This window comes from Ailuropoda melanoleuca, chromosome 9 (genome assembly GCF_002007445.2).
Source record: "Ailuropoda melanoleuca isolate Jingjing chromosome 9, ASM200744v2, whole genome shotgun sequence".
NCBI lineage: Eukaryota > Metazoa > Chordata > Mammalia > Carnivora > Ursidae > Ailuropoda > Ailuropoda melanoleuca.
In genome coordinates, this window is record NC_048226.1 from 11,155,424 (window position 1) to 11,170,107 (window position 14,684).

Genomic DNA, 14,684 nt, shown 5'->3' on the forward strand with positions numbered 1-14,684 from the left:
TAAGGGTTGGGGGTATGGCACTCAGATCCACAGACTGCACGTCCAGAGATGGGGTTCTGACCTCAGCTCTGCAATTCCTTCGTTAAGTGCCTCTGGGCGACTCGCTGGCCTGAATGTTAACTTCACATCCATTTCTACCACTCGCCAGGTTCAGTTGGGGTTCTGGTGACGGATGCCCATGGTTCCTCCCTGCCCCAACCAACCTATGGGGTCACAGCTTTCCCATTTCCCCAATGAGGCCTTCCCAGGACACCCCACAAAAGTCAGGTGTCCCTCTTCTTCAGACTCCTGTGATCTCCACTGATGGGCATGGCCCCCACCGTGCGGCACCATCTTCGTGTGGCTCTGAAACCCATGTGGCCATCTTGCATCATTGCTCCACTAGAGTGACAGTGATGGCAGCCACCATGATGGGCACGCTCAGTGCAGGCATCACACACACGGTCTTACTGGAGCCTCCAGCCAGCAAGGTGTCATGGAGTCAAGGAAACAAAAACCGGGAAGCACTGAGTGACCTGACCCACAAGTGGGACTCAAATCTAGGTCCACCACATTCTAGAACCTCCAACAAGGGAGCGGGAAACTCAGCTGAGATACCCGGTGTCCTCACACCCTCAGAGCAGGCACTTTCAGGCAGCAGGAAGTCCAACTGCGAGGGCTTTTGGCGGCTGGCCGTCTCCTGACACCACCAAAAGCAACCAACAGAAGACTGTGTCAATGAAAAGAGGGCACGCCGTGCTTTGGACAAGAAAGTTTCAACCTCCATACTGATGTCAAGGCTCCGAAATGAATCTACCAGTTTAATTAAATCCAATAAAACACTGACAGATTTTTGTGGGGCAATCTAGACAAGTTGATCCCAAAGCTCAGAGAAGGAAAATTTTTTAGAAGGTAACAAGAATAGCCAGGAAAATTCTGGAAAAGAGGAGTATGAAGGGAAATGGATCCTAATTGAGTGTTTACCCAAGCCTGGGGGTTGGGAGGGAGATGGGGGTTCTGCTGATGGGCTTCGAGTTTCTTTAAGAGTTGATGAAAATCTTCTAAAATTGACTGGGGTGGGAGTGCCTGGGTGGCTCAGTCAGTTAAGCATCTGCCTTCAGCTCAGGTCATGATCCCAGGGTCCTGGGATCGAGTCCCGCATCAGGCTCCTTGCTCAGAGGGGAGCTTGCTTCTCCCCCTCCCTCTGCTGCTCCCCCTGCTTGTGCTCTCTCTCTGCCAAATAAATAAATATAAATCTTTTTTTAAAAATTCAAAAAATAATAAAATAAAATAAAATAATAAAATAAAATAAAATAAAATAAAATTGATTGGGGTGATGGGGCACAACTCTGCACACACTAAAAACCATGAATCGGGACACTTTAAATGGGTGAATTGTAGGATACGGGAATTCTATCTTACAAAGCTGTTATTAAAAATAAGGAAAGATATATATATTTACATGCGTATGTACATATGTTACATTCATTCCTATACTTTTAAAATCTCTGGAAAGAGGGGTGCCTGGGTGGTGCAGTCGTTAAGCGTCTGCCTTCGGCTCAGGGCGTGATCCCAGCATTCTGGGATCGAGGCCCCACATCAGGCTCCTCAACTGGGAGCCTGCTTCTTCCTCTCCCACTCCCTGCTTGTGTTCTCTCTCTCGCTGGCTGTCTCTATCTCTGTCGAATAAATAAATAAAATCTTTAAAAAATAAATAAATAAAATAAAATCTCTGGAAAGAGTCACAGGAAACCGTCACAGGAAAGAGTCACAGAAACCACAGGAAAGAGTCATCCAAAGAAAGAGGTGCAGTGGCCGAGGGGACAAGAAGTGAGAAGATTATTCACAATATATTCTTTGGTTCCTCAGGAATTCTGAACCATGTGAATACAGTACCTATTTTTAAAATGAACAAACAAGGAAGTAAGATTCGAAGTCAGTAATTAAAATAACATTTGTAAATGCAGTAGGCACGTGTCAGGCCTGCTCTTTCCTGGAGCTGGCCCAGGGGTCCCTCTGCTCCACCTAAAGGCTACAACTGTCGCATCGGGTGACTTTGGGAGCCAAACCCAGCAGCTGGACCTGCCTTCCACCCTAGCTGATTTCATTTTCAATCCCAATCCCATTAGAGTATTTCCGTAGGGGGCGCCTGGGTGGCTCAGCGGGTTAAGCATCTGCCTTCCGCTCAGGTCATGATCCCAGAGTCCTGGGATGGAACCCGGACTCCGCCGGGATCCTGCTTCTCCCTCTCCCACTCCCCCTTTTTGTGTGCTCTCTCTCTCTCTCTCTGTCAAATAAATAGCTTAAAAAATAAATAAAAATAAAAAACATATGTCTATCTGTAAAAAAATTAAAAATAAATAAAGTACTTCCGCAGCTCAAGGACCAGCATGCTGCTGAAACCACACCACATGTCACAAAGAGCACGGGTCACCTCTGACATTTAGAAAAATTAATAAAGAAAACAAGAACAAAATGGGGGCGACACCAAATCAAGCAGCCACCAACAGCTGGCCGAGATGCCACGCAGCCTTAATGCCTGGTGGGGCTTCTGCCCTGGGGTCAGAGGCTTTTCCCATTTTTCACTCTGACCTTGACCCTGCACCTGCATCCTCGGAGCATAAGACATAACTGAGCCACACAGACCTGTACCCCGGAAACAAAGAATACATTATAGGTTAATAATAATTTTTTTAAAAATGACATAACGGAGCCTTCCCTAGAAAACTAAGTAAACTTGAAGAAAGAAAGAACCCACCTCCCAGCATCCCTGCAGGGAAGCAGGTGCTGGAGAGGCAGGGACAACGGTGCAGTCCCCGGAGAGTGGGCAATGACTGGGGCTTAGCCCCGAGCTCCGGCGGCGAGGCCACCACTGCCTCCCACCAAGGCAGGAGGCCAGGATACAATTCCCAAGGACAACGTTCCTTCTTGCCCTGCCTTGGGCCCGGGCCTGCACTCCACCCAACACCTTCCTTTTAAAGCAGTTTAAACAAGCCCCTGAAAGAGGTAAACAGCAATGCAACATGAACCTCATGGAGACTGACGTTTGGTGACAAGAGACAGAGCTTTTCCTCCAAGGTCTTCAGTGGCCCCACTCTAACACGGCTCCCGTCAAGCCCTCCTGAACACGGCGAGAGCCTTCCAGAGGCACCTGGAAGCCCCTCCACACCTCGCCCCCGTCCTCGTGCCGCACCCTCCCCACCCTCCCCACCATCTCAGGGCTCCTCTCTTCCAGCACCCAGCTCCCAGGCAAGCACTGTGACTCAAAGCACCCGGTCAAAAACCCCCATGCTCCCGAGCTCCCCAGGCAGAGGAAACCCGGGAAGCAGGTCTGGCGTGGCATAAACATTAGAATGAACAGGATGGCAAATGGTGACCAATGAGCCAGAAACACAAGGAGAGATGTTCAGTACCCCAGCCAAGACGGACACCCGCCCATTACTGTCACACGGAACGCAGGCCCTGTGTTTCCAGGTATTCCCCTCTGTCCAGAAATCAGACCTAGATTTTTTTATGTGAAGACTTCCAATTTTTAAGTGTTCTCTTCCCTCTCCGTTGTTTAAAAAAACCACTGTGCACATCAGAACAAAACAAAACACAACATGTATCTGGGGACCCTCAGTTTGCAACCCCTAAGTGTTTCCTGGCTGTGGTCATGGATGCGATGCCAAGCATGAGTGACATCGAACAAGTCAACTAAAAATCAGGAGCCCGGGAAGATGAGATGACACGCATGTTCAACCGACACGTTCCTCATACCTGCTCACCAGCAGCTCGTTGGATTAAGGGGTACCAGTCGTTAATTGTACAACCAAGCGCTTCCCCCCACGTGGGCACCGTCCCTTTGGGGTTAACAGAGTGGTGCCATTTCTGACCGAGCCCAACGCCTACATCCAGCACACGATACACATTGTGCCCGGGGGTGCTACAGGTCATCTAAACATGATCCCACAACACGGAGCCCATTACCCCAAAGAGCTCAATTACAAGCCTCAGGGCTTCTCTTCATCACGCCACAGCTTCTGGCCTCCATCTGCTCTCCACACTTGCTTCTCTTGCCCTCTGTCGATCCCTGAGGGACAGATCCAACTTTCATTCTTCCGAGACAAAAGAAGTACACCCCAGCTTTAACCTGTTGAGGCGTCACCTGCAATATGGCGATGGCAAATACACCAAGACCTGTTCCTCCAGCTACCCAGGTGTGTTTGCAAAGGGCTGGGTCGTCCTTGTGTTTAAAGGAGGTGCCAGTTGGGGAAGCGAGGCATAAAGCAAGGAAGGCAGCCTCCAGGGGCAGCTCCCTTGGTTCAAGGGCAGTGGCAAGATGACCAACAGGGACACTGGTGGTGGACCCAGAAGACCCGACTACAGCATGGAAACACTCAGCTCACCGTGCCTTGGGACACGTGGCATGAATAGCCCTTTCGGCATCCACCTGTCCCTGCCACGTGGTGGGGGGGGGGCTGGGCACGTGACTCCTCGCTGCCAACACCCCCACTTCAGGGACAGTCACCTCTCACAGAAGCTCCCAACCTCTCCACCCCAAGCCCAGATGTCCAGCTGTGTGGCTGGCATTTCTGTGAGCAAGTTTCACTGTACACCATCTTCTTCCTCCCCTTCTCCCCTGCCTGACCATTCCCTTCACCCTGCCCCTGTTGTTCTCCAGGCCCTTCGGGGGCCCCCTGACACTCTCCTCTCCCTCCTCCTCTTCACCCACTCAAGCCTCCAGGCCTCCCTACCTGTCCTTCCAGCACCTTCCATGGGTCTCCACAGTCACCCTGAGTCCCGGCCATAGCTACATCACAATTCACCTACTAACTCAGCAAATACTTAGTAAGCCCCTAGCATGGGTGCGCAGTAAAAGCAGCACTGTGATTACCCCATCCGCTCCTCTGACCCACGACAAGTCCCCGTATCCTCCAGCTAGAATCCATGTCTTCCAAAATCCGGCTGCAACAAGGCAAGGGCGGGGAATGCTGGTTCTGAAATCAGACTCCGGCCCTTCCCCAGCTGCGTGGTCTTGAGCAAGACTTCATCACTCTGTGCCTTGATTTACTCATCTGTAAAGTGGGGACTCCGGCAGCACACTGATCATAGGAATGAGGAAACACAGAAAACGTTTAGTACGGAGCCTGGTACACAGTAAGGGCTTAATAAATATCAGTGGCTACTATTACTATCATCATCATGATTCCCCAGTGATCACTTCCTCCAACCCTTCCCACAGAAAATCCTGCTGGGCCATCTGGTCCCAAAGAACCTCTTCACCCTACCCTGCACCAAGCCCTAATTCCCCTCCTCCCCATTTTCCTTCCCAGAGCAGGCCAAAGCCCCCCCTTTTGCAATTTACACTTTTGTTTGCAAGTGTTACTTTTGGTACATTATTCCCCAATTGAATTGAAGTCTTTTTTTCTCCACCCAGTAGAGCCATCCAAGGGCAGTCCCAGATTGAACTAGGAGCTCCTTAGCCTCTGGTATGCTCCCCACAGCGCAGTCCCCCCATTGCTTACAGTGGGTCTTGAGAAAGCTTGAGCCTTTCAACCATGTTTTCTCCTGGGTCCTTGGCTGATGGCTGGGGAGACCCAGCTGAACAGACCAAACCCCAGCCCACCATGGCTTGCGGCCCAGAAAGGACCGAGCTGAGCATCAGAACACCTGTGCTTACGTTCCGCTTTTCCTGCAAACTCACCCGATGACCTCAATAAACCCCTCCCCCTCCTGGGCCTCAGTTTCGTCATCCGTACAATGGAGCGAAGGGAGGGAAGTCAGGGGAGCTCTCTATGCCAGGGCCTCTCCTCTGCTTCACACTTGCCAGTGAGCGTGGATTTCCTCCCCCCACTCCCACCCCCCCCGGGAAAATAAATACCAAGTCCAGCTTCCCGGCAGATCACCCTTAGATTAAGCACAGATTTTTGTAAGTGAAACCATGACAACATGCTTCTAAATTCATGGTCCCAGAAATTCCCTCTGCAAAGAGTTAGAACCAAAGCATCAGCCATAAGACGAAAATACCAGCACAACCCAGGAAGCCTTAAATCTGGGAGCATGCTATGTAGACACTAACTCTGGGGACCCCCACCCCTAGATGCTCTTCGTGCGCCAAGTAGGATCTGTGTTTGCAAAGCCCCCGAAACCAGTGCGTGTGTGGGCATGAGAGTTTACAGGTAAAGCCACAGAAGAGGGCTCAGGGTTAAATTAAAGAGGGATTTTTCTCCCTTCGCAATTTGATAGAAGAAATCAGTGGCAGGTGCCAGGTCCTCGCAGGCACATTAACAAGAGCAGCCATGAGGTATCTCCTCCACTCAGGGTCCTACGTGTCCAGGGAGGCTCACGCAGGTTAAAAAGTCACCAATTACATCTCAAAGAGGCCCAGAGGCAGATGCACCCGCCTGATTATTTTGGCCATATGGCTGTATCCTCATTTACAGGCAGAAGCAAGACCAAAATGTTGGATATAAATTACATCTGTTTTCAGAACCGTATTTTAAAATACAATAAGACACTTAGCTGTTTAAAGGGGACCCAGGGGCTCAGTTGACTCCATGTCTTTCTAAATATCCCCGCAAGGCCTTGGAGGCATATATAGCAATTAGCGCAGGGCAGTGAATGCCCAGAAAGGCTCAGTAAACTGCTCACTTCCGATGACCAACAGCCTCACAGCCCGGACTCTCAGGGAGCGTTGGCACTACTGACAACTCGGGCTCAACTGCTCTTTGTTAAGGGGCTGTCCTGCACACTGTACAGTGTCCTACAGCATTCTTGGGCTCTAAATACTAGATGCCAACAGCATTCCTCGCTGCAAGTCATGACAATCAAAAATATCTCCAGGGGTGCCTGGGTGGCTCAGTCAGTTGAGCGTCTGCCTTCAGCTCAGGTCCTGATCTCAGGGTCCTGGGATCAAGCCCCGCATCGGGCTCCCTGCTCAGCAGGGAGTCTGCTTCTCCCTCTTCCCTGCCCCTCCCCACCCCCGCTTGTGCTCTCTCCCTCTCAAGTGAAATCTTTAAAAAATATATATATGTATCCAGACACTTGCCAGATGACCCCAAGGGGGCAAAAATCCTCCCTGGATGAGAACTGGAGGGAACTTAGTTTCCCGTGTGCTGTGACTTTTTTTAACTTCATGGAAAATGGAATCAAAGGTACACTCTACCCTCTCTTGATGAAAAAAAAATATCTGAATTTTTGCTGTCTTAGATTTATTTAACCCTCTTTCTTCACTGTCGTATATAAAATTAAACACGGGGGGAATCAGATGAAAGTGGTCAAAAGGTACAAACTTCCAGTTCTAAGACAAATACATTCCGGGGGGTGTATGGCAAACATGACGACCACAGCTAACGCTGCTATACGGTGTACCTGGGAGCTGCTAGACCGGGAGATCCCAAAAGTTCTCATCATAAAGAAAAAAAAATTTTTTCCCTTTTTTTTGTTGGATATCTCTATGAGGTGACAGATGTTAACTGAACATACCATGCTAATCATTTCACAATAAATGTAAGTCAGACCATCAGTCTGCATGCACTCTACGTGCACAGGCCGTATGTCCGCTTTATCTCAATAAAACTGAAAAAGAAAGCAGAAAATCCACTAAAAAATTTAAAATTAGGGTAAACATGTTTCACTTCTATAGCTCTTCCCCCAATTCAAAACCTTGGTCAAATTATCAAAAATGACCTGACACTAACATGCTTCCCAGTCTCTCTCAAACTCATAAAAAGGGACTTAACTGGCTAACTGCGTTCTGCCTAAGGCTCTAGGTTATTACAACAATATTCTTACACTAACGAGCAATAACTAAAACCATGTCAGAAGGTAAGTTTCCCCAAATCCCAAAAGTAAGAAGTTGTTATGTTTTCTCTTAAATAACATTTGTTCTCATTATAAATGTAAATACACAGACGATGGGAAATTTGGGGAATCTGGGATGGGCAAGAAAGTCTTCGTTCCTTTTCAAAGAGCTGGCTTAGGAAAGTAACGGAACTTCGGGGGTCCCAGCATCGTCAGGACGCGGCGACTCGCACCTCTGCCTTTGGTTCAAGTGTGGCAGCGTCGGACCACCTAGAATTCATCCTCCTCCCCATCCCCCAGGAAGCCCCCAAACCCTCCTTCCACATAAGAGGATTTTACAAAGCTTTTGAAACAAGAAGTGGCTGGGAAAGCAGCCAGCAGAGATCTGGGAGAAATGTGGCCTGGGCAGCGGAGCTCGGAGCCTCGCCAAGATGGGGAAGGGATCCCCACGGGGAAAGGAGAGTCGTGGCAGAGGTGGGGGCTTCCCTGCCTGGTCTCTACCCTGTTCAGAAGACCCTGGAGAGTGAAGTCAGACTCCTCCCAGGTCTCGAAGGGTAAACTGAGACCTCAGAGAGCACCTGGGGCACCATACTGGCTTATGTCGTGTTATCTCTGACGCCGTGCAACCCACCAGATATTTCTAAACATCAAAAAACCAGAGGAATTGCAGTTTTCTACTTCTGAGACACAGCCTCCTCGTTGATTCCCTTCCAGCTCTCAGAGAAACATATCAGGTAACATACCTGGGGGCACAGCCCTGCGGCGAGCCGGGCAGAAGTGCGCACAGAGACGTGCGCGCGCACGCACAGAGCGTGCCAGGCACGCAAACTCCCTTTCCCTCCTTCCAATTTTGTCTCCAGTCTTAAAACAGTGTTCCTTAATGGCTCAAATACATGAAAAAGGTGTCAAAGATTCTGCAAATGAAGAGATCTGCTGGATTAATAACTACGGGAAGGGGGTGCTGCTCGATCTCAGTAGAAACTGGGAAAATGCCAAACGAACTAGAGACCAAATTACACCCATCTAACTGGAACAATGGCACTGCAGCCTGGAGGATGAACTGGTACAGACTCAAGAAAATCAAGTGAGTAGCTCTGGGACCCCCAAATCCCACCTGTCAATGTACATCCTAGATGCTCTCATACAGGTCTTCAGGCCTCAGCCACATCCCAAGACACAGCAAGGAGCTGACTGTACAGACAGGGAGAGCTAACCGTACAGACAGAACATATGTCCATTGTAAGGAAGTCCAGATCATGTAAAAACATAACCCGAAAAATAATAATCACCCCCACACACATAGATTTCTTAGCACATTTGTTGCATGTATAATTTATTATTTAAATGAAATCATACTACACGTGCTGTTTTATAAACCATTCCACTCAGTAATATATAGTATTAGACCAACATCATCATTTTTTTTTAAAGTAGGCTCCATACCCCGTGCAGAGTCCAACGCAGGCTTGAACTCACAGCCCTGAGATCTAGACCTGAGCTGAGATCAAGAGTCAGACACCCAACTGACTGAGCCACCCAGGCGCCCCCAGCGTCATCATTTTTAACAGCTGAACAGTATTCCATACTTTCCCTAACTTATTTAACCAAGACCCAACTGTTAGATACTTAGGTTTTTAAAATATTTTCCCTACCACACAGAACTGCTCTGAACTTCACGCCCATGCATCTTTGCTTCCTCTTCTAATTAATGAAATCGGAAGAAAGAAGATGTATCACAGTGAAAAATCTGTGTACCTTGGGGATGGAATTACTTTGTTAAATCTATACATATTTTTCATTACTATATACATTCCACACTTTCAATTTTAACAGTTTCCTTGGATCCACATTTTTTCTGTTGTCTGGCAACGTGGTTCCTTCGGGGAAAATGACAATGGGCTAGGGTTGCTGCTTGATAAGCAGTAACCTGCCTACCCTCTTCCTCCCTGGTCTGCGTTGTTAAGGAAATGGAGGGTCACTATCCAAACGAGTTCCTACCTCGCAGGCTTCCGGCCCCAGCCACGCATCTAGTCACAGACAACTTTTTGAGGAGTATCAGTAACATAAAATACTTAGGTGTTCAACATTCATTTGCTGAAAATATCTTCATTAGACCAGTGTGGGCTTGGAGGCTCCCTGGTGTTAGAGAGACACAAATGATCGAGGTCCAGCTCTGCCCTTGGGAGCCCCCAGGCTGAAAAACAGAGGGACGTGTTCAGTGACTGTCTCCTGTTGCGACGCCACGTGAGAACTTCAGAACTCCAGCGTGTTCTGGGAGCACTAGAGGGCCCTGGCTGAGGAGGCTTCTCAGAGGGAACAGACAAGGGCAAAGAGAGGGAGCTGGCCTTGTAGTCATGAGGGCAGAGGGGACTTCAGGCAGAGCATGAGAGTGGGGCAGGGTCTGCAGGTCCCAGGCCACACGACCCCTCTGGAGACCCTCTGGAAGCCCAGCAGGGCTGGAGCAGGAGGCAGGGCTGACACAGGGGCTCAAGAGGGAGGCGGGCCCTGTTTATAAAGAGCCAGTATCATTGCACACTAAGGAGCTTGTGTACGGAGGCATCAGTGGGCAGAGGAAGGACGAGACCAGAGAGGGAGGATGGACAGGGGCAGGGACAAGGCTGGCAGCAGGAACAGCAGTGGCCGTGAAGGCTATTGCTAAGACTCAGACACAAGGTAGGGAGTCAAGCCGGGCAGAAGCTCTGGCAGATGGGGGAGCTTCCATGGGGGAGGCATGCAGGCACAGGCAAGACAGCCTCAGCGTCCCTCGAAGAGTGGGATGGCCAGAACTCAGTGACTACATGGAAGCAGGACACCCAGCCAGAGCAGCAGGCAGTCGGGAGGCCTAAGGCGCTGAGAGGCCACAGTACAGACAACCAGCAAGATGGGGCACCGGCCCTGCCTAAGCCACAGATTTATAGCATTTTCGAGAATCTGGTGGGTAACTCACTCTGCTCCCTGGAATGTAACTTTCTCCTTGCAAAGGAGCCCATGGAGACTGTGTACCCTCAAGGCCCTTCCCAGCTATAAAATGCTGTTAAGTTCCTGTCTGCCTCGAACCAGAGTGGCAGCAGTCCACCTGCAAACTCCCCCCAGCAAGAACACCTGTCCTGAAAGAAGAGGCAGATGATAGACATAACCAGCTTCTATGAAATCAGAACCTTCTTCCAACACTGCACAAACCCTCCAACGAGGCCTGAGTACCGGCTCTCCCCACCCCAAGCACGCAGCTCACATCTGGCCACATGCTGCCTGCTTCTCTCCCCCACCCCTGAGTAATAAGGAGCAGACTGGCAAAATAGTTCAAATGCCTTCTTAAAAAGTGCACCGCCTTGTAGGCTCAGAGGCCTATTTTGAGCAAAATGTTTCAAACCTCCATGCTCAGAGCTGCTCTAGGCATCAAGGCTCACTCCAACTGAACAATCCGAAGTTAGTAAAGGACCATGGCACCTCCGCTGAACGCCAGGTCAGCGCGGGACACCGAGACCCCAGGAGGGACTGGACATCCCAGCTGCCCAGGGCTGTCTGCTGAGGATGGGAGCTTGGCACTAAACCCAGCCGCCCAGCACGACGTGAGAAGGGTTGTATGGAAGATGCGCAAGGCTAGGGCTGGGGCAGGCCAGAAAAGGAAGTGAGGGCCTCACTCGGACGTCCAGAAAACCACACAGAGAAAGGAGCCTGGGCCTTGGGGCAGTCACGGCAGGTGCGCAGCAGAAACCAGCCCAGGGGTGGGAAAGCACAGGCCAATTCCATGGAGCATAAGGAAATACGCAAGTGACAGGAGGCTCAGAAGGGCTGGCCGATGGCCGCCAGATGGGCTGGGGCCAATTGGTAAGAGCCTCGAATGCCACACCCAGGTATAGCTACACAGGGAGCCACTGAAGTTTGTAAACAAAGGAGGGAGGGCAGTGGAAAGGATTTGGGGGGGGCGGGAATTCAATGCCCAAAGCACATCAGGGGGGCCAGCGCGGTGAGGAACAAGGTGGGCTGTGTCAGGGCAGGGGATAGGGAAGGCGGATGTGGAAACACGCCCCCCCCTTCTTCATTTTCTCAGGACCTCTGGCCTTTAATCCTACAGACCCACAAGGAAACACCTTGACTCAGGGTCACACAGCAACACCAACAAACCTCAACAGATAACTCCCTACCCTGCCTTTCCAGGTCTGGTTTCCGCTCCTGTGCTGAAAATGCTCCCCCTCGGACAGCCAGCCCCTGGCCCCAGACCTCCAACAGCTGATCAAACAGCAAAGCACACTGTGTACACTTGGAATGGGGGTGGTGGGCAGTGAATAACACACACACACACACCCAGATTTCCCAGCGGCCCGCCTGAGCAACAGGACACACTTGGTTCATTTCCTGCAAAAACAGGATTTCCCAGGCATTTGGGGAAAATGTCCTCCTTGCATCCCAGGTAGCTTTTCCCATCTCTACGCCAAGCAACCAGGTCCTCCTTCCTCATTTCCAGACTTTCTCCCTGAACTTGAGCAACTGACAAGAGCTTTCCCAAGACCCCTCATGCCCCTGTGAGTCTTCACTGAGGCAAGCTCTGTAAGGCAGGAGCCTAGGAGAGCCATTTGCCTCCCCGAACCGAAAGTCCCTGAGACCACCAAGGGTCGCCAAGCATCCTGGAGTCCAGCTCCAATCCCGGGTGCAAAGCACACCTCCAACACATGTCCTGGGCACATCCCCGAGCCCTAGACACTGCTTTTTTTTTTTGGTAGCACAATGAAGTAAAAGGAAAAAGTCAGGCGGAGCATTAAGGAGCCTCTGAGGCAAGGGAGGGAGGGACAGCACGGTGGGGAAGGTTAAAGGCAGACGGACCTGGGTTCAAATTCTACCGCCACCACTGAGTCTACTTGGACAAGCCACCCTGCCTCTACGGAGATTTCCTCCCCCGGCCGTGAAATGGGTATAAAAATAAATTCGTGTAAAAATAAATACTGAATTATCAGAATCGGCAGCGCTACCGTTAGCGTTAACATCAGCAGAGAGTTCAAAGGAAGCCGGTATTCATGACAGCGGTCGTTAAAGGAGGCGAACATTTCTAACTGTGTACGGGGAGAAATGGGACAGAGCGCACTGCTGCGGAGCAGGGCCCGGGACGCTGGGCTGCCTGGCGCGCACCGAAGCCCCGAGCGGAGCCGCGCGCCCGAGCATCTGTGCGCGCAGGTGTGGCGGGCGCGCGGTGACAGCAGGCTGGCGGGCCACGTCGGCCCGCGGGAGAAGGACAGGGGTGGCCGGACCCACCTGAACACGCGCAGCAGCAGGCAGGCGATGAGCAGCGCGGTGAAGGCGCACGCCACTATCACGGCCGCCTTCAGGGTGGGCAGGTCGCGGAGCAGGCTGGAGATGCGGGTCACCAGGGCGTCGCCGCTGCTGTTGGAGCTGCCGCCGCCGCCCGCCGGCGCCTCGGACCCCGTCCGGGTGGCGTTCCCGGGCCCCGGGCCGGGCGACGGCCGCGGNCCGAGCCCGGGTCCCGCACCGGCGCCGCGGCCTGCACCCGGGGCTTCCGCGGCGGAGGCGGCTGCGCGGTGCTCGGCAGGAAGCTGCGGCGCCCGGAAGAGCCCGAGCCGCAGCCGCCGCCGCTGCCACCAACACGTTGCACCGAGTCATTCGACGGGCCGCGGCCCCACGTGGGCGGGGCAGGCCACCGGACCCGGGTGCGGGCTGTGCCCTGCTCCCCGGCTGCGCCAGCCCCCCTCCCCACACCGGGGCCCGGAACCCCTGCATGGAAGCAATCACGGTCAGGCTCACTATTGTGCAAGCTCTGTGCTTCGGAGTTTACGTTTTTATTTCATTTAATCCTAAAACCCCTTTAGGAGACAGGTATTTCTTCATTCTCATTTAATCGTTGATTTAGGACCCAGGGAGGCCGCTCACAGCAAACCCAGACTGTGTCAGACTAAGAACCAAAGTCTATGGGATCTGGAGGTAAACCCCCATTTTAGAGATGAGGAAACAAGACTCCAGAGTGAAGCGGTTGCCCCATGCCTATGCATTGCATTATATTTTAGCATCTCCCCAATTTCTCTCTTTCTCTCCAAGGAGTTTCTTATCTCATGAGGTCAATTTCCAGACATTTTGCACCTCTGCTTACGGAGTGGATTGGGAAGTGCATGTCTGCATTCATACCTTTGCTGTGGAAGGAGTGGTTGGCAGGATTAATAATCTCCCCCCACCCTGGGGCGCCTGGGTGGCTCAGCCTTAAGCGTCTGCCTTTGGGGGGGAGGGGGGGACACTTGGGATCAAGCCGCATCAGGCTCCCTGCTGGGCGGGAGGCCTGCTCCTCCCTCTCACACTCCCCTTGCTTGTGTTCCCTCTCTCACTCTCTCTGTCAAATAAATAAATAAAAATCTTCCAAAAAAAATCTCCCTCCCAGGCTGAAGTTTTAGACTGCAGAAGTAATTGACTTGCTGCCACTGGTTTATAAGCTAAATGATGCTTAGGTGGAGAACAACTGTGGAGGGTTCCGGGGGGAGGCCCAAAGGTGGGAACTGATGGAGAGCACAGAGGGCTTTCCTGGAGCATCAGGAACTACACTGAGGACCTTTCACCTTTCACCTAGAAGATCCCGGCAAGAAACTCTCCAGTGGTGGCTGAACAGGTAAAGACACATTACAAGAACTCACTGACCTCAAACAGCTCTCTCCTGACCCTGCTAGAGAAAGAGACAGATAAATAAAGATACTACCGTGTATCAGTTAGCTGTTGCTGCCTAACAAATTACCCCAAAACTTTGAGGCCTAAAGCAGCACACATATCTTATCTCACAGTTTGTGTGGGTCAGGAATCTGGGCATAGCTTAGCTGAGTCTGCTGTTTAGGATCTCTCACACGGGACTTGAGTGTTGGCAGGTGCTGGGGTCTTATCTGAAGGTTCAGCTGGGGAAGGACCTGCTTCCAAGCTCAATCAGTGGTTGT

At 51.4% G+C, this 14,684-nt stretch overlaps 1 protein-coding gene across 1 annotated transcript in view; it reads right to left on the reverse strand.

The window, feature by feature from the left end:
- Positions 1-13,882, reverse strand: part of FAM174B (family with sequence similarity 174 member B) — a 31,092-nt gene extending 17,210 nt beyond the window's left edge. The window contains exons 1-2 of the mRNA XM_034668897.1: positions 13,862-13,882; positions 13,012-13,349 (exon numbers count right to left, since the gene is read on the reverse strand). Of these exons, the coding sequence (XP_034524788.1) occupies positions 13,012-13,349; positions 13,862-13,882 (359 nt within the window). The remainder of the gene's footprint in view (positions 1-13,011; positions 13,350-13,861) is intronic.
- Between the last annotated feature and the right edge of the window lie 802 nt (positions 13,883-14,684).